This window comes from Carassius carassius, chromosome 3 (genome assembly GCF_963082965.1).
Source record: "Carassius carassius chromosome 3, fCarCar2.1, whole genome shotgun sequence".
NCBI lineage: Eukaryota > Metazoa > Chordata > Actinopteri > Cypriniformes > Cyprinidae > Carassius > Carassius carassius.
The window spans coordinates 13,799,051-13,820,248 of NC_081757.1; the positions used below are offsets into that span (position 1 = coordinate 13,799,051).

The following is a 21,198-nucleotide window of genomic DNA, read 5'->3' on the forward strand; positions in this document are numbered from 1 at the left end:
AAAACAGAAATGCTAATGAAAGAACGGCTGTTAATGTCATCGCCATTCATTCCTCAGAGAATTTGCACCATCCCGGCCTACTTCAAACTCTTTTTTTGAATATAAGAGGTTACAAGATTAAGCACAGAGCGATGTTTATCCTTTAGAAAGTACAAAGAGTGCTAATGGATAACAAAGGGGGAGAGAGGGAGTGAGGGACAGTGTTTATAAATCAATACTTTCTATATTTATTTCCTAATTTTTTTGTGCATTGCTGTTAAAAAAAAGAAGCGAGAGTTTCATTATATTTACAGTACAGGAGTTTCATCTTCCATACTGCTTACAAAAAATCCTCAAGAAACAAAATGTCAATGAAAAATTGTCCATTTTCATTCTTAAACTGCCAATAAAAAGTTGACCCCACAACTTGTGAAATGCTCTTCTCCATCTGTGGTCTTAAAAAATAAGTGCTAGAATTATTTATTAGTATTAATCAGTCCCTCCAGGAATTAAACATTTTATTTTGTGATTTTTGCAATCAAAATGACTAATTTTGCTGTGGCTTTTCTCAAAATTAGCTGCATTTCTTATTGTTTTGCAGTGAAAATATACCACAGACAACATTCTTCTAAAACTGTTATGACTTTGACTTGGAGAACCACTGTAGGTCTTCAGACTAACGTTTGAGGACTTCATCTGCAGTACGTCTCTAAGATGTGTCCTGTCAGATGTCAAATAGACATTTATTAGAATGCATGTTAAACTGCTTCTGAGACCTTTACAAGAGTACACAGCAGATGATTCCCAGATCTTTAGCAGACGTCTTACAGATGTAATAAATATATATTACATCTGATAAAATGTACTTTTATTACTGTCATTCATAATATCTAAATATAATTTAATGAATACAAATTTTATAGGCTATATTAGGGAACGGAAATGGCCTTTAAGTACTTCTCTGCAGCCATCTACTAGTGGTCATTTAATATATATATTTTATTTTTAAATAAGGGTTTGCTTTCCTACATTATGAAACTTTTAGTTAAGGATGAACAAACATAGTCACATTAAAAATAACTTTCAAATTGGATAATATTGAAGCATTGAAGTGCTGGGAAAAGTTGTGTAAAGCATTTAAAATCACTCGAAAACATTAGATCATTTCTGCCACAATTTGTCCCTGTGGTTTATTGTTAAATCCATGCTGAGTGGTGGAGATTTTGTGTTTATTGAACAATGTTTTTCCTGGTTTCCACATCAGTGGCGTTTGTTCTGATATCTGTAGCTTTAACAGAATTCTTCGCTGAATTTGAATGCTTCTCACAAGATTTCAGAGATGTTGTTGATTCTGTGGGGAATTCGACTGATGAGAACGCAAGGCATTTCTTTGATAATGCGCATTGCGGTGACGTCACGGGACACTTCTAAGCCCAAATTATTCGGAACATTTGTGGCATTTACGCAAATTTGCGATCTTTTGGAAAATTGCAGAGTTTGAGTTTTCCAATAAATTCAGCGATCGCAAAATCGCGAAATCCTGGAGGGACTGATAAATTCATTCACAATCCTCAACCGTGTTCACTTTCTCAGGCCTGAAGTCCTCCACTCCCACATATGAACAGATCACATGAACGTAATTTCCTGACAATACCAGTTATTATGAAACATCCTGTGGTGAGCAGGAAATTACATGAATCCATTTGGAGCAATTCAGAGACTGAAAGGATGTGTCAGTACTAGGGTCAAGGGAGATGCTCAGAGTGAACAAGGATGCCCGATTAGACAAAGAGAAAAAGGAAAGTAGATTTCATCCTCCAGTAGGCAGTCTGACCATCATTTAAAGTACATGAATAATTGCTCAAATCTCACTAAAGTGTGTTTATCGCAAGCTGTACCAATCATCAATCAGGTTCAGTGCCTCATCGCACTACAAGGAACATAATGAGAATAAGGTAATGATACACTTGTTCTGATGGCCTTCACTAAAGTGAGGTCATGATGTCCATATCCAAAACTTCAAAAAAAAAAAAAAAAAAATTAAATAAATCTGTGCAGAGACTGGATTGAAATGATCAGTGACAAGAGTCAGTAGAAAGCTATACAATCTAAAATTAAAACCAGGCAATTATTTAAAATTTGTCCAAGGTAAATATTTTTGTTATTTAAAAGGAACACTCCACTTAAAAAAACAACAACAACAACAACAAAAAAAGGCAAATTTTCCAACTCCCCTAGAGTTAAACAGTTGAGTTTTACCGTTTTCAAATCCATTCAGCCAATCTCCGGGTCTGGCGGTAGCACTTTTAGCTTAGTTTAGCATAGATCATTGAATCGGATTAGACCGTTAGCATCTTGCTCAAAAATGACCAAAGAGTTTCTATATTTTTCTTATTTAAAACTTGACTCCTCTGTAGTTACATTGTGTACTAAGACTGACGGAAAATGAAAAGTTGCCATTTTTTATAGGCTGATATGTAGATCTGTAGATCAGCTGAATGAATTCAAAAACGGTCATAATGCCGTGTCTTTTGACAAAATTCTATACATTTAGAATTGTGTGAGAGGATTTAAGTGGAAGTTTGATCAGCAGGTTATGTAAGAAATAAATGAGGTGCACAGTGAACAGATCCATGTGGAAAATGTCATCATAGCAGGGTGTGTGTGTGTGTGTGTGTGTGTGTGTGTGTGTGTGTGTGTGTGTGTGTGTGTGTGTTTGTGGTTCAGCTCGATGTCAGGACACACCTTCACTTTACTGACATTTTCCTTCTTTTACAAACCCAACTAAAGACAGGATGGGCCTGACTCTACAGCCTCTATAACCTTAAAAAACTTTTTGATGTAAATAATTAAGTTCGCTTGAGGTGGTCTTTGAAAGAGTTAATGCGAATAATGGGAGACGGAAAATGCATATGCCAAATAAATTCCTCCATGCACATAAAAAAAAATCATGTGACTTTGCACGAAGGTATGGGATAACTTGACTAACCAGCAGACTAATCTTGTTGCACAGCATCTGAAAGGTTGTTATAGTCATTCTTAAATGCTTGATCAAATTCTGTCGTCAAAGTATTTCTGTATAATTTTAATCTTACACGATCCCAAACAGCAGGCATCCTCTTCCAAAAACAATATATGCATTTATAGTGTTTTGTCTGCAGTAAGTAATTTATTATATATGAAAAGAATTGTATTCAGTGTGTTCTCCTACATTTCTTAGTGATATTTTGTGCCAGTTTATCAGGCAAGTAATGATTTTGTTTTCTTTGACTCACTGGATGGAAATGGTGCTTATTTGCTTATTATAACGGTTTTATCCAATATTCCAATTTTTCACACAAGTTAAATTCTAAATTTTGGATGGAAACACCGCAAGTAATGTCTTTTTTTAATTATTTAATTATTTACATTTTTTAACACTTTTTGAGCATTTATATTAGAAGGCACTGAATGTCATTAACACCAATTTAATCAAATAAATGTTCAAACATAATATGGCAATAACATACTATAATACAAAAATACAAAGACACATTTCAAATTTAATAAATTGTTTCCTACACGGTTAAGAAATTAATACTTCTTTTCAGTATGCATTAATCTGAGTCAAAATAAAATCATTTGTAAGGTTACAAAGGACATCTCTATGATTGTATGTTTTATATATTAGTGGATGTTTAATTATGTAGGATAATAGCCACTGATTTTAGTCAGAATTCATAGTTATAGAATTTATATGTATAGCTTTTTTTTCTCTCTGACAGCAACAGACAAGCACCTGTATAACTTGAGAATCCTAAAATAACAATGACAATCCCTGATTAATTCATTATGTTGTTCTTTTGCCCCCAAAATTTGAGACATTTTCTGTGGATCAAATTAAAGGAAAACACCACCACAAAAGCAGTTTTCCCTCACTATATACTCTGTTTCTTAATAACTCTCTACTTTACATGATGTGTACAATCTTCTAAAACAGTGTACAAATACAATAGATGAAGGCACTGTTTCCGTGGTAACTCAGGAAGTGTGTTGAGGTGGATGCATGCCTTTATGTACAAGTGTGTGCATGTGCAAAGGGCTGGAAAGGTGCCATGCTCACCGTAAATTTCTCCAGTGTAAATGTGAGAGGTGTCATAGGGAATCTCTACTCCAGAAACTTCCACCTTCAGATCAGGAGCAAAGAGAGAGGTGTCCCTCTTCATCCGAAGGTTAAAATGCCTGATAGAACAAGAGAGAGAAAAAGAACAAGATTAATGGACTGTGAAGTTGCCTGTGAGTGTACACACAATGTGTCCCGCCAGAGGTGGGTACTACATCCACCAAAATACTACTAGTCTGAGCCAAGTCAGAATAAGAGTCATGATGCAGAGCATTACTGAAACTGAGATACAGGAGGAATAAGGGAAATCTGCCAAACAGCACTTCTCACTTCCAAAGCTATTTTTTTCCCTCATTTACCAGCATTTATTCAAATCATTTCTTCCCTTTAGATTTTTCAATTTCCCATCATCACATTAGGTCATTAGGATTTTCTAGAACACTAAGGACTGGTGAGTGACTCATAGTGATTCAAAATGATTCATCTGGGTTATTAACTTGACACACTTCTACATGGTGACGCTCTGACGTGTGGAAATTTATAAGTGAGCGTGTGCAGGATGTCTAGTTGAAGACATGGTGGATTAATGAGAAGGAAAAAAAAAACATTTTGTAAAAGAATGTTCACACCAAGAATGACAATCATATAGATAAAGATAACTGTATTAGCAGCTACACCAGAGCACAATGAAGTTTTATTTGAGAAGCATGCACTCGTTATAGTTATGATGTGGGGATTTCGCTACTCTGTAAAATATTCAAACTATTATTATAGCTTTTTAGTTATCTTTAGGAGTTATCATCCTTTGGTGTGCCTTAAATTTCCACCATCAAACCCAAAAGCAATCTGCAGATACAAATCTCTATGCTCAACATTTTTGGATGCATAGAATGGATTCAAAATGTACCTCGCTCCTCATAACAGCCAAAACAATCAAATCTGCCATAAGGCAAATGCTATAATACTTTTTTCATATACCGGTCATTTTCTGTTTAAAGGTTCTGTCTAACCTTTTATTACACAGATTGTTATACAATGACAGTAACCCATGAAGTTAAGAATCCGCTTTCTTTAACTTCTTATCGGGCGATGGCAATGATGATTAAAAAAAAGCCATATATCGACCATGGTGATACATCAGTTGCCCAATATTTTTTAGAATAAACACGCAAAGGGTGGGGCAATGTATATAGCATTACAAGTCTATTAATTCCCACAGAGCTTTTTGCAGAGTACTGTGTGTGCAGATTACATCAGTCATTTGTTTTGTTGACAGCAGAGAGAGAGAGAGATAAATGCCTTGCTCTGCTGAAATGGTCTTGACCACCCTGCATTCATGGATTCTCTCAGGATAAATGGGATCAGGCATCACCCATGGTCGTGCAGCTGAGCCTGTGTGTTTGTGTGTGTGTGCGAAGCACTTGTCTAATACATCAGAGGACTAAAGGAGCCAGACAATAGCTGTGGACAAGATGTGCCTCATCAGGGGAGATTTTAATCATGTTAGCTAGAGAAAAGACATTACCGTAATGTAAAAAAACAACACAATATTGACCTAAAAGAAAAAAAAAAGCTGAATTTTGTAAGAGGCTACGTCCCTGTAGTAAACACTCCTAGTGATGAGCATAGCAGCTTGGTGCTCCACCCAGAATTGGTTTGACCTTTGTGCAGGTAAGACTCAATGCTTACCTACGCTAGTTATGTCATGAGGAAACTGAGAACAACAGTGAGAGATAGAGAGGGTCATGAAAAAGTGTAGGAGGAAAAGAAGAGAGAGGAAACTAAAGGACAGAAAGTCCTGGAGGGAGAACAGGCAGGTGGAGGAGGTCAGGCTCTCTCACAACTCTCTAATTAAAACTACCCTTCACACACACACACACACACACACACCTAAATGAGTTTGTGTTTTTTATGCACAGGAAATTCTAATTATTACAGACAACCCCTAATCAAATTATAGCCAAGTAAACGTACATACATTTAGACTACACAGCCAAATAAGAAATGAATGAGATGAGATCTATATGAGAACTTACCATAGTCTATTGTTTTTTTGTATAGCTAGGTATAAATACTATATTCTCTATATTCATTATCAAACAAACTTGTTTAGCATGAGTATCATCATCAACTAATTGCCTATTTCAGAGAGATAGTTCACACATAAAAGAAAATGGTCATCAATTACTGACCCTCATGTTGTTGAAAACCAGTTTTAACCACTTTAATTGTCCTGCTTTCGCTTTTCAAGTGAAATAACACTGAACGATTGAGGCTTTCAAGTCTCAAAAATGGCACGAAAAGCAATTTCACAAAAGTAAACAAAAAATAATTTAGGACATGAAAGTGAATAATTCTTGTTTTAAGAGATTTTTGGAGCATACACTGATTCTATTTTGATTTAAACACGTATTAATATTGTGGCAGACTTTCACTTGGAAGTAAACAAAAGCATATAGTACAGATTCTCTAGTACAGAAGGACATTAGGAGTACCGACGAACAATTAATACGGTTTCACGAACCATGCTTTAACACACAAAAGACACGCATACCTCAGAGCAGGCACACACAGGCAACAATACCTGCCATTTATTGGAGACACAGTAGCAGAGATTCAAGGCATGAGCATATTGCATGTTCTTTCTTGTAAGATCCTGTGAAGTGATACGCTCAGACAAAAGGTAGTAGTTCAGGAAGTCTCAAAGTTTACACAACTTACAGAGGATGGCATTTTGCACAACAAGTTTAAATGAGATCACTTATGAGTCAAAAAAAAAAAGTCAGATGTTTATAAATTCAGCGATTCATATATTAAAGAATTAAACTTCAGAGGAGCTTGGTATAAACAAAATCAGACACTGATGATTTCATATTTCCACTGAAGCACATGACTCAGATTATGAACAGCACCCAACATCTTATTCAATCTTCGACGCAAACACACAAACCCCACCCAAAATCCCCATACACTAGTGCAGTCTACCCTTCACTCACCTCACCACATTAGTCATGGTAGAGACCACGGAGCACAACATTTTCCATAGTGCCCAGAAACGTTCTTTGCTCATGATTTCAAACCAAGGCAGGCCTTTAAAAAGTAAAAAAAAAAAAAACCTTGTGCTTTCAATATCCCAATCTCTGGTGCTTCTGCATGTGGAATAACAAAGAGTTAAAAATAAATCATCTCCATCTAGCTAAAATTGGACATTATTGTCCAAATGTTCTTAGGAGTTAGGGTAATTGTCTCACTCTCAACTTAGAATGGTTACCTGTTTTGGTTCCATTCATAAAACATGCAAGAGAATGCCATTTTAATACAAAGCATTCTACAAAGCATGAGAAAATAAAAGAAAACAACAATGTAAAAAGTACTCTCTGGTGCACAAACTTTCCATTTTCTTTTCCCAATTACACTTAGGCTCTTACAAGTGAATTTCATTACACTGATTTACATGGAATACTGAACTTAAATATAATCTAAAAGAGTTACATTAATAGATTGCATTTACAGTGATTCTTCTCGAAGAACAGTTTTACTAGTTTTAAGTTAATTATTAATAATTTCCTTATGAACATAATTTTCTCTATTTTAAAAACACTAAAAAGGATTGTTAATGGAACCATTAAGCCACATGAATCGTCAAGAGGAATCAGAACAGGAACCAGAATAATTCATTTCCTTTAAGGTTCCCATCTTCTGGGATACTGATTTTCCTGGTCAATCGTACCCTGGGACAAGATTAGAGAGCACCTCAGCAGCCGCTGTTTGCTTCTCATACAAATTAGCAGCATTTCCACTTATCATTACTGCAGAGGGCTATATTTATCCTCATGTGATGACAGGAAGGCAACATCTGGGAAAGCAGTGTGTTTGTAAGCCATTAAGTAGAAGCAATCACAAAAACCTGAACTCAGCAAATGCAAAGCACATGAAATCACAAACGCATTCACAAAGAGAACAGGATTCCTACTCTAGAAAAATAGTTGTGATAAGAGAAACTGAAGAGTGTTAAAGATGCAATTATTATGGGCAAAACTTCATTTCATTCTGCAGCCCTAATATACGAGCAGATGGCTGATTGTGATTTTAATGGGTCTCATCACCAACAGATCATTAGACTCAGATAGCAGCACTCGACCTGAAAGCCAGAAGAGATGGCCGTCTCATCAGCTGAGCACCAACAAGCCTTCATTAGCTCCACAGTAAATCACTGCATTTCACTTGCAGTTGTCAAGCTCCCAGCAAACTCCTTTGTTTGAACATCCTTAAAGCCAAAGGGAGGCATCTAGGTTCCCACTGTGATCTTTTGTCCCGTGATGGCGTCACTTTCACTGCTAAAAGGCAGTTCCAGGAATATCCCACCCGATCCCAGTCAGACCCAATTTAGTCCAAGCGGCATGTGCAATGTAAAACACTTTCAATTCCGTTTACTGTAATGCATCTGAAATTAATGACATGCACCAGCTCAGCCTCCTAATCGGAGTATAACTGGATTTCTGATGCTGGGTAATGACGTTTAAGACAAAAAAAGATGACGCCAAGAGCATAGACGGCAACTATGCAAGTCTATAAGGCCAGAGTGATGCAGCAACAGGATATTTACTGTGTGTATGATGCTCCTTTTGTTTACTACAGTGTGATAAAGGAACGCTTTACTAGAGTGCTCTATGACAGACGGGAGATGGGGGCGGGAAACAGCAGGGGAATGCTGAGTGTGAGTGAGTCTGTGAGAGGAAGAATGATCGGCACTGTGAATGAAACAGCCTTTAGAGAGCAAGCAACTGAAAGAGAGTGAGAAGAATAAAGAATAACCGTTGTTAAAGATGACTGTGAGAGATGGCAGCTGAATTAGGTCAGGACAGAGGAGGTAAGCGCTAATGAGAAGAACATCCCTATATTACACAACAGTCTGTCTCACTGACCTGATCTAGGTCTACCTGCCTCTACCTGAATGACACCCCTCAACAACAATAATAATAGAAATCAAAACAGAAAGTCTATTTTTTTAATGAATTGACATTATTATTAACAATAATACAAATATGAAATAAATAAAAAAGTAAAAAAAAAAAAAATTAATAATTGTATTACCACCATCGAATTAACCTAACACAAAATGTATAAAAAACAGTGCAGTGCAGCCAACTGACTCCATCTATAGTGGGATGAATGATCTTCAGAAAAATTGAGCAGGCAAAATGACCAAATGCACACTGCTAGGGAGATAAGTCGTCTCTGAGGGAGTTTGGATTGTTTCTCTAGGGACAGGGGCCGGCTGTGAATCACAGCAGAAATTAGGGCTCTGGAATCTCTGAGCTGGAATTTGCCTCAACTGCTTGCCTCTCCTCCTGTCCTTCTCTCCTCTTTAAAGCTACCTATTTTTACCACACTCCATTCTAAGGACTCATTACTGAGACACAGATTTGCCCATCTGGCTGCCGGAGGGCTTTACATACGGATACTTGTTCTACGAGTACACGAAAACCATGAAAATAGAGAATGAATCGTCAGATGCCAGAGAAGCCATTGATCCTGCAGTGCATAGCGTGCCCGAATCAACTTTCCTTGCCAGTTTGTCTGTGTTTAATGCTTTGTGCCACACAGAATCAATACAACAGAATTAATTGCTGACTGCACCACTGCAGGCAAGAGCAAAGCACTGGTGAGAAATCTGATTCCTAGAACTGAAATGTGATTAACTGGACACAATTCAACTCAATTAAAAAGATATGTTGTATAAAATATGAACTGATTCTGAAGTAGGGTTGTGATGGTGAGGAAATTTTCCCACTGGTTAATCGAGGTGTGACAACACCTGTAATACTGGTATCACCGTGGGGCGGGGGCGTTCCCTCTTGTCCTTGCTTTCCTTCACTTTTAAATAGCTTGTAAAAGTGTGTGCACATTTTACTTTAATAGCGGCAATTCGGCATAAAGCAATTGTTCGTTTGTAGTTTGTTTGAATTTTCCCTCTTTTCCTTGCTTTCCTTCACTTTTAAATAGCTTAAAAGCATACATTTACTTTCACTTTTGAATTAGTGACAGTTCGCCGTCAATTGCTTGAATGCAACAAAAAAATAAAAATAAAAATACACCGTCAAACTTACTTTAGCCTACATCTCAAACATAGAACTTATTAACAAAACTAATAAAAATACAACATGAAATAGGAAAGGCTATCCCTAATATAAAATAACAAATACATTGCATAGTTTAAATGGGTATACAAAACTGGAAATAGGCTAAATAAACATGCATAATATATAACCAAATAAATAAGAAACGTAGAACGTTTATTAGTGAAATTAATAATAAAGCTTGGAGGCGCGGCACACACCAATGTCAGATAAAATAAACTTTTTAAAAAAAATTTAAATAAAGTAAAAATCAGCAAACAATAATGGGGAACCGATTAAATAAGAAACAACGGTTTAAAAATAAACTTCCAAAATCACCTTAGATAACGGCAAAGTCAACAGCCTTTTCAAAATCCAAAGTATTGCCAAACAGGCGCTTTTACATTTCGTTTAGAAACTAAATCATAGTCTATAAAAAGTCAAAATGACGATGGGGGTTGGTGCCGCAGTGGGTAATTGACGTAATGGGTGTTGCACCGGTATAACTGTCAGCACCGTCTATCACGGCAAGCCTATTTCTGAAGTAGCTTCACAAAGAAAAACTGGCTAAAGATCCCCAGTGAGACAACTAAAGGCAAAATCCCCTGAAGATGTTTAGGTAAAAACAAGCCTAGTTCAAACTAACATTTTTAACTAACTATTATAAAATAATGGTAATGGCTGCTGAAAATTCAGCTTTGCTGTCACAGGAATAAATTACATTCTAAAACATATTTAAAAAGTTTTTCATCTTAATATTATTATTATTATTTTCTTTTCTTTTTTACAGTTTTTTTTTATTAAATGAATGCAGCCTTGGTAAGCATAATAAACTTTCACAAACAAAATAATGTATTTACTTGTCCATCTTCTAGTGCGCTTTGAAAAAGGGTATCAAGTCTTAATGAAAGTCCCGATTAAAACATTGTGTGCTTGTATTCGTCGTTTTAACTATCTTATTGGGGATTGTTCTCTAATTACCTCCTCTCCCTGCAGGAGTACACATAATCTCAATAAGGGTACCGTAAACTGTTGTAATGTACCACACAACGGTGTGGTCTTTCCATTATCAGATGCAGGCCGAAGCCAGTGTGATTAGAAGCTTTCCTGCAGAATGTCCTAGAGCAGCACCTCAGACTGAATTCAATTCAGAGCAACAGGACAAAAACACCAGGCACAATATGACCAACTGGAGGAAGAATTACTCTACAAAGAGAAGAGACCATGAGAGTGAGTGAGTGAGTGCAGAGCACAGCAGCAGAGATTCAGGTGCAGGAGCTGTTAACCGTTTGATGGATGGGAAAGCTTTATTAAAAGAACTTTTCAGTATAAAGCCTCATAAAAAACCCATCTGGTGATAAGTCAACATCATCTGTACGGCACATACTGCTACACAAAGGACATATTTGGACTGTACAGATCACTGACATAATGATCAATTGTGTTTGTGAGAGAGCAAGACAGACAGAGAGAGAATCTTTTGTGCTGCTTGCTCACTTCGCAGCATTTTTACTACAGACATGAACTTCACATTTTTACTTTTCTAAGTGACTGCACTTGTTGATAAAACTGGCAAATAAATCATATATGAATGTATATCTCTTAAAAAAGGGAGCTCCCTTAAAAAAAATAATAATTTCAACATCTGCATCCTTATTTTCAGTAGGAAGAACAGTACCACACAAACTCATTTGCTTTAAGAATTACTTTGAAAATGTCAATTTTTATAAACTAACACCTCCATCACAGAGAATGTACTGTACACAAAATACTTAAGGAAAACCTCTTCATTTCAATTCCATTTCCTCGTAACAAAAAAAATTCTATATTTATATCTTCTCGCAGTCTGCGGTCAGGAGACCAGATCCTTCCGTAACCTGCTGTGATCTCTCGGCACTTCCTTTGTTATTTCAGCCACCTGTGTGCTTTGTGAGTCCCTGTGATCAATACTAAGAAAGTACGGACAGCAGATGAAACCCCTCAAAAAATGTCTGAGTTTTTGTGTGGCATGACATCTAAAGAGCTCTGCAGGCCTTCTAAGAAAAACAAAACACAAACAACTTCCAAAAGCTGAAGATCACAGTCAGAAAAACAGTTTGTTGCTCTTTTGCTCTCTTTTGCTTCCAAAACCAAAGAAAGTTAACAATATGTTTCATAGCGTGTAACTGAGCATTACAGCGCTTAAGAAGAGGCTGAAACAGAATTATTAAAACCAATACAGACTTCTCTCAGAAAGATCTTATTTGGATCACATGCCCAACAATAATTTTTCAGGAATTTCAGGAGAATGTAAGGAAAGACTGTGTTCACCCTCAACATTTCCTAATCTCTCTGTTCTCTGAGCTCACATGAGGGTGTGAGGGGGAGATATGCATCACATGAAGACCATGTGACCCTGCCTTGCCCATTTTAGGCAGAAGAAATTGCATGTTTATCACACACACACACACACACACACACAATCATGACAACAAAAACGTGACACCACAGGTCTCCTGGTCTGCATTTGCTTAGCATAGTTATAAAAGGCTGATATCATTACCACTTCTGTGATTTTATTTGAATGGAAAAAGAAATGGAGTAATTGTAAAATGCCAAATAGAAGTTTTAATAGTTATTTTCAATATCTAATACAATCAAGCTGAATGCTTCTGTGCTCATTTGTACTGACAAAACAGGCTGTTTTTATTTGCCCTGTGAAACCGCAGTAGCTGATGAGACCTAGGTACACAAAAACATCACAATCAAAAATGTGCAAAGTTCAGGAGCACTGGCAGAGTTAGAGTTAAGATATATGCTGTTAGAATAAATCTGTGCCTTTTTAATGGTGGAGTGAAGAGTTCCAGCTGTGTTTGAATGGAATTGTGCATTCAGTTTCACAATGAAATTGGAATTTTGTCTTTCTTTCTTCCTGCTTATTAAAATTTTACATTGGCTATAATCCTTTATATTATTTTGTATGCAATCATGCAAATACTGATAAATCAATGATTAACAGAGCATCGATTACAGTTTAATATGGGAGCAAATTATCTTTAATGCTTTTAAATGACTGGACAATCCTTTTGCTTTAGGAGACAATTTTCATTTAAAATTTCATTAGACAAATGTAATTCCAAGTTGAACATCAGCTTATACTAGTACACACACGTGGTGTTAATTTAAAAAAAAAAGCTTATGAAACAAGGACAGATATTTTGTCTTTAAGTAGTGAGTTCCCACACATAAAACACCATATATGATATCTGTGGAAAAGCAGGTCTGGCTAAGATCCTGCAGTCAAATAAAACTGCATCTATCACTGAACTCTGGATAAACAAACAAGTTCATCCACAGTATTGAGGTGGGCATCTGAAGCCCAGCCTGCTAGCTCTGAGAGCTGGGGGCAGGAACCAAATGACAGAGGTAATTCTCTCGGACCTTCTCAGAGACTAACAAACCTCTTAGTAATTCTACCTACATGAACTCTGTACTGAGAGACAGAAAGAGGTACTGACAGAGAGTGGAAAAGATATGACATATTATCAACTGAAGAATCTGTCCTCTAAAAATACCTGCAGTGATTAAAGCAAGTCTATCAGTCTCCAGAAAGAACGTCTCTACAGCCTATGCTAAAAAAGCAATGAGTGACATGCTGGCAGAATGCAGCATCAGCGTTTAGGACAGACAGAAACATCACATCAGACCCTCAAATAAACCTCACACACAAAGACAATTATTTAATGTGCTAGTTCACCGTGTGCCTGCTGACTGGTATATTTATACAGCCGGTGGAGAGGAAGAAGAGGGAATTTTGTAGTGATCATGGCTGTGTGTAATCAATACAGTCAAGGCTAATACATACACTGAGGAGGTTAATAATCTCTTAACACCCTTGCTTTCTGCATAGTAAAGTCTAGTGATTCTGTTCAGAATTTGAGTGACCAGTGTCAATGTCGCAGAAAAACTAACAAAAAAAAACCTAATACCCACAATACCTAAAAAAAAAAAAAAAACTACAATAAATACATTTTAAAAAGCTACATACATTGTATAAATTATTCATTAACTGCATAGTTTTCACTGTGTAAATTCAATTTAAAGTTACAAAAATCAAGAGCTGTGTGTGTGTGTGTGTGTGTGTGTATACACTCTGATAAGCTATATTGCATCCCTATTACAAAGCAAACGACTTCGAATGCATTTGTGGAATTTGTATGTATTTAACAGTCAAAATAACCAGTTTATGAGACCAAAGCAGCAAAAAAAATGCAAATTACAGAAGGTTTCCCATAAGATCAAACTGAAGTGAGCTGAAAAGCTGAAAAACATTAATCAAAATGGCAAACTAACCTTTCTGTTACTGTGATGCTGATGTATACAGTTACTTCCATAGAGTTTAAAATCACAAACTCTCAGTTCAGCTTTGGTTATTTGGAGATTTTTTTTTTATTTTTAAATCAACTGAGCGATGACATAGCCAGCCTAAGCTTTTTGTCTTCCAAAGCCTTGCCAATACCTAAAGGCCTTGGGGAAGTTATGGGCAGCTGTCTTACTTCAGTATGCCATCATAAAAGTTACCAGTCCAAACCCTCATTCATGACTAACTGGGATCCGATATCCATTGTGCCTTTGAGCTATACACTTGAGTCTGGGTTACTCCAGAGGGACTGTGCCATAGATGATGTACTCCAAGTCACCTCGGACAGGAAAGTGACTGCTAATGTACGGTAATGTAATGCAAATGCACTGCTGGTTCTGACTATGACATCACTTCAACTCATGTGTGTGAGGGCAAGTGACACTGCAGGAACAGTATAGAGATTACCTCACTTTTCCAGCCAGAGAAATGTTAAAAGGCAGACTGTTCTGGCAAGAGATGTGCATATCAGTATTAGTCACAAGACTCACGCTGACTAGGCTCAAGTCATACGGTGAATGTGTGACTCCCCATGAATCTCCAGGATTGTTAAATATTCATTCACTCAAAAGCCTCTCTGCTTCTGCGGCTGTGGACTCACCTTGGAGAGATTAGCTCCAGGGCTCATTCTGTTCCACCTCTGGCATGATGCTCCACTGCGGCTTAAACCGCTAATCCCAATAGGCAAAACACACTAAATGTAACCCCCCCCCCCAACCCCAACCCCAACCCACACTTGCTGCACTGCACTCTTTCAAACTGCTTTCAGCCACAGGCAACGTTTTCAGGCACACCACCCCAAACACCAAGGCTTGTTTTATGCAAACTATCCAGCAGTTAAATACAACACACTGGCTCTTGGCAAAGAGGACTATTTGAGCCAGAGAGAATAGTACCTTCTGAACAAACTCTCCTGAGACAGACATTAAAAAAATAAAAAATAAATGTTGTGTTACACTGGAGTTCATATAGGGAATCTGTATACACAGGAAAGTAGAAGGTTGTGTATATCACGTGACCCTTGTATTTTGTAATTAATATTTTAGGGATCCACAATATATCTGTATCATACTGATGATTGGTATTGGTTGATAATGGGTATACACTACTGTTAAAAACTGTGGAATCACTAATTGTTAATGTTTTTGAAAGAAATCTCTTATCTTCATTAATCGATTTAAAATAATAAAAATCTAATTAATTGCAATTTCTAAAGTGATTCAATGCTTTCAAAATATATACACATTAAATTACTACCAGCAGGAATTAATGGAGACCATGAACAGTGTTCATGACTCACATCTCTTTTTCATGCACTCCACTGTTTAACCGCCTGTGACTAGGATTGCCAGGTTTTTGAAACAAAACCCACCCAATTGCTATTCAAAACTAGCCCAATCGTTTTTCGAGAGGGATTCCGGGTTGTAAAATACACATTTTTCACTGGTGTTGGTCCATTGTGTTTTTTGGAAACCAAAGTCACTGCACCCGTTTACCAAGAAATTTTGGAGCACTTCATGCTTCCTTCTGCTGACCAGCTTTTTGAAGATGCTGATTTCATTTTCCAGCAGGATTTGGCACCTACCCACGCTGCCAAAAGCACCAAAAGTTGGTTAAATGACCACGGTGTTGGTGTGCTTGACTGGCCAGCAAACACACCAGACCTGAAGCCCATAGAGAATCTTAGAATTTAGGGGAAGCATTTGAAATAATCCTGTGAATGCACTTAAAGAATGCAGAATCAAATCATTAATCAAATCGAATTTAATTGTGAATCGAATCATTCTGAATTTTCAAAAATCATTCTTGAATCGAATACCTATGTATCGTGAATCAAACCAAAGTATACTGGGTATACTTGGGTATACTCTTTGTCAACCCAAAGAGTCACAGCCCTAGTAAAAAGGTTTTCTATTTTAATATAGTTTTAAAATTGAATATATTCCTTTGTATAATTTATATATTCTTTCTATTATAAATAATAAAATAATTACATATATGTGTGTGTGTGTGTGTGTCCCTGAGAGAAAGAAACCTAATTTTAGAAGAAAATTTCAGATGGCACTTAAGAGGCTTTTGCATCTGAACTCTTCATATATAAACATTCAGATTATATTTGCTATCAAATACTACACACTTAAACTTAAAAACACTAAGAATTTAATAACCCTGGTAAATGTAATCTTATCAAAGCTCAAAATGAACAACCATCTTAATACTGTACATTAGTGTTGTGAAGCTTAAATTCATTGTAAGGTTTAAAAAATATATTTTGAAGGCTTTAATATATCAGCAATAGTGTCAGCCAGACTTTTAATACTGGTGCATCCCTAAAATAAATTTGCCAATTTAATTTCAGAAACAATAAAAGAGTAATACCCTAAAATGTTAATATGAAGGCAACTCATCTAAGGACATCTTATTTACATATCATGAAGTCGGTCTCCTCAGAAGCGAGGTTTATTAAATGCAAAAGATTCTCCACCCTTAGAAAATGAATCTTCTCAGTAACACATCTTCAAATTAATTATAAGTGTAATTTTCTTTCACTTTACGTTATCAGACATTCTCATGTAGTACTTACAGGCAAATGAATATATACAGCATCACTCAATGAGCACTTTAACCTTATTATATAATTAAATTCAGCATCCAAACATAAGGCTGATTCATGAATAATGGATTAAAAGAAAAACACTCCATCAAATGACAAATGGCCACTTCATATGCTGTGCCACCCTCAGAGATCCTGTTAGGCACCTTAACATCAACTTGACTCACACTTTGGCCTCCCAGAGCCCCTTTCACAATAGATGACCTTCATCATGTTTGAGTACAATGGCTTTAAAAGGGACCTTTGAAGTCCAAAGAGAGAAAAAGCGCTTTGAGCTCCTGCAAACAAGGACCCTTGTTTAAACCTGATATTAAAGGTGATGCATATGAGTTTAAGAAGAGTCTTTGCACCAAATATATGATTGTAGTCGCATGGATTTCTGCCTAGATCTATGGTTTATGGTTTATATGGTTTATATATGGTTATATATGGAATATGGTTTAAGTAATCGGATAGCACATTTGGACAGCTTTAACTTAGTGTCATCCACTTTTTCTAATGTCCACAATGACTATTTAATGTAGAATACATTGTGGCATACTCCCTCACTGATAACCACACTTCCTTTGTAATCTGCTGTCTTCCTTTAGTCTCACTTCATGTGAAGACAGAGAGAGAGTGAAAATAAAAGAACACTTGGGATGTTATTTTTAGGCTGCTTACACACATGCAGGCAGAAAGCAAGCAGACGGTTATGTGGACTTGTGTGTGTGTGTGTGTGTGTGTGTGTGTGTGTTTTGGTGTGGTCCTTTGTCACGACACAAAGGAATACACTAGTGCTTATGCACATGCGTGTTTGTACAGTTTGTACAGTATGGTAATCTGCACTTGAGCAGTCATTTTTAATATGTCCTCTTGACACACATGCATTCTTGAAAACAGATTTACAAAATCATCCAAACAAATGTTGCCTACTAACTCAAAAAAACAAGTGCTCAATGTGAGGAAGTGGTCAACTAGGTATCGGTCTCATCATAGGAAAGATTATGTCATTGGGCTTAGCAGGCTCAGGTCTTCCTGTCCTTTGGCTCTTGTTTTCATATAGCCGGCTCAGAAGTGAACACTACTGCCAACAAAAAGGAGGGTGAGATAAAAGAAGGAAAAATGGATTCGTGCAATGGCATCACAGTCTCTTGCATGGCCTAATAAAACAAGAATATTTGTTTGTATGCTTGTTATTTAATTCGGTTGTACGTTAATTATTTCACAAAATACTGAGACAGGCTTGTATGTGATTAATGAAGGCCTTGATGAATATTTATAATAAGCATTAAATTAATATAGTTAAACTAAAGCTTTGTTGAAAGGCATCTGTAAAAAGTTGCTAAAAAAGACAAATGCCTTAGTGTATAAAAACAAAGGAAAAATGTTTTCACAGTAATGCACTTACAATGGAAACTTCCATTGGGGCATGTTTAAAACGCAGCAAATAAATGTTACAATTAATGTGTTGCTGGTCATTTGCATAAAGTTCAGCTCTGCTCAACTTTGTTTCTTTGCCATGGGAATTTTTTGCTTGTGTCAACGAAAAGTGCCAACTCTTGTTGAAAATGAATAATATCCCGTCACTTTACTGCTGCAAATTGCTGTCAGTATGAGCAACCCTTTCGACTGTAAAAAACTATACAGATAAAGTTATTTTTCAAATGAATAATTCATGTAAGAATGTTAACAAAAATACAAGCTTTCCATTTCTGCTTTTAAACCTTACGATAAATATGCACCAAAGGCTTTCATGGGGAGAGGCTGTACATGTCTATCATTTTTATTCAAACCGAGTTATGAGTTGAAAGTATTTTCTGTGGTAATCGACATCATGCTACAGATGCTGCAGAGGTGAACCTGAACAGAGGTATCAAACCTGCAATGATTCTTTCATGAAGACCGGTGCAATTTCATCAGTTTCTCTCCTTCATCAGAGACTAAAAAATTAATCTTTATAAACTCCCTGTAGTGAAATAAAGACTACAAAACAGGTTTGTGTCTGATGAAATATGCAGATTAAATATAGAGGAAAATGCAGACTAAAAAGATGGCAGCTATATTAAAGTTACTACAATGAGAGCAATGAACTGTTAATTTACTACTGAGACAATGTCATAAAGCTGTCAGACAGTGTCTGCCATCAGATTGCAGCAAATCACATCCTGTGTAAATGTTGACTAGGCTTCTTACTACACTGCCTCAGGTGCAATTATATGGCACCAGTTGTACCATCCAAGAACAGAACGATGCTAAAGACATGCTCACAAACCAGAGAAACAGGAAGCATTCTGTCAGCGGGCTGTTTGCCACACCTCAAAGATCTAAGCCTGATCAGTTTGTTTCCGCATGGCCTGGAGCGTTGAATCACTGGGACTCTCATTCTGTATTGCACTGTGAAAAGTGTAACCTCAGGTAGAAAAATGCAGGGTCAATCCTAAAGAAAAAAACTCAATTTTTACAGAATGTAAGATCTGTGAAGTTCGTTTCCCCTCATTAATGCTCAGTAGTGTAGTGAATCACCAATAATCGAAAAAATATACTTTCAAACATACTGATAAACTAATGTTAAATATAAAAATACTGTATTTAAAACAGCTAGTTCATACATAGTCAGACGCAACTGTCATATCGCGCATTCGTATCTGCGCACGGAAGTTATCAGTCTAAATGTTCTGCAAAATCAGTCAACGGTGAAAATCAATAGTAGATTTCATTTAGAGTCCAGCAGTTTAACACTACTATTGGGCATAAACGAATACGTTAAATATAAAGTATTTAAAACAGGTAAGTTCATATATTTGGAGTAAGTTGAGTTGAACTGATGCATCAGTCATACAGCGCTCCGGACCGCGCGCCTCATGACGAGCTCGACGCACCGCAACAGAAACAAGAATGAGATGCGTTCTAACATAACTGTGGCATTAAACTCAGTTAGTGAGGGCTCGTTTAAAATATTACACATATAAAGGCCGTTCAGATTACTTGTTAAAGTTCAATGAAATACCTTTTACCTGCAGACCATGTACGTCTGTTTGTGGATGGAGACTTTGTAACGGCCGAAACTATGTATTTTGCATGCATCATATTATAGTGCGGAATGCATGAAAATAATAACTAGGCGGCAGATTGAATTTATTATCCATAGTGGTTCTCACGTACTCCTAAGTCATCACCACATAGTGCGTGTTATAAGTTAAGTGATCAGTCTTTAAGAGAAGGACTACGTGAGAACCACTATGGATGATAAATTCGCTCTGCCGCCTTGTTAATTATTTTGTCTTTACTTTATTTGTGACGCCAAGAAAGAGTTAATCTCTCATGTTTGAGAAGAGCGCGTTGCAGTGTAGCAGCCATTAAATGTGTGGGACACCAACTCCTCGTTTTCTATCGCTTTCATTTCATGGATTTATGAGTTATCCGAGTCAAAGCAGACAATTTCAGTGACTACAGGCTCTAATCCTCCTGCGCTCGCTGTGTGTGTATGTGTGTGTGTGTGTGTGTGTGTGTGTGTGTGTGAAATGCGGTGCTGAAGTGAAATAACTGGGCAGTTTGATTTATAATAAGCAGCCTAATAAAAATAAAAATAATAGTTATTATTATTATAATCTAATACATTAATAGGAAAATGAGCCTAATATCGTCTTGATTATCGACAGAGAAATCTGCTTATGTCGATATCTCTGACGATCGTCGATACACGATACTATCGCCTATCGGCACAACCCTAATGCTCAGAGGACAAGTATTAAACCAGAACAAGACACATCCAGTTTTCCAGGATCAACAGTTGAGCAGAAAAGGCGGCTTGGCTGACCTGCCATGAGCGTGGAAGTCCAGGTGCAGGAACTGGTCCTGGTGAGACAGAGCTCTCTTGGCCCTCTGGTGCTTGCTGTGCAAGACGTCTGCGTCGTAGGACAGGCCTTCGTAATGTCGAATATACTTGTTCAGGGGTTTCCCATACTGACCTACAGAATGAAAGGAGGAAGAGAGAAAGAGAAAG

General features: G+C 36.9%; 1 protein-coding gene across 2 annotated transcripts in view; it reads right to left on the reverse strand.

The window, feature by feature from the left end:
• Positions 1–21,198, reverse strand: part of adam10a (ADAM metallopeptidase domain 10a) — a 57,843-nt gene that overhangs the window by 21,030 nt on the left and 15,615 nt on the right. For both annotated transcript variants that reach the window (XM_059530048.1, XM_059530047.1), the window contains exons 2-3: positions 21,013–21,163; positions 4,082–4,200 (exon numbers count right to left, since the gene is read on the reverse strand). In XM_059530048.1, the coding sequence (XP_059386031.1) occupies positions 4,082–4,200; positions 21,013–21,163 (270 nt within the window). The remainder of the gene's footprint in view (positions 1–4,081; positions 4,201–21,012; positions 21,164–21,198) is intronic.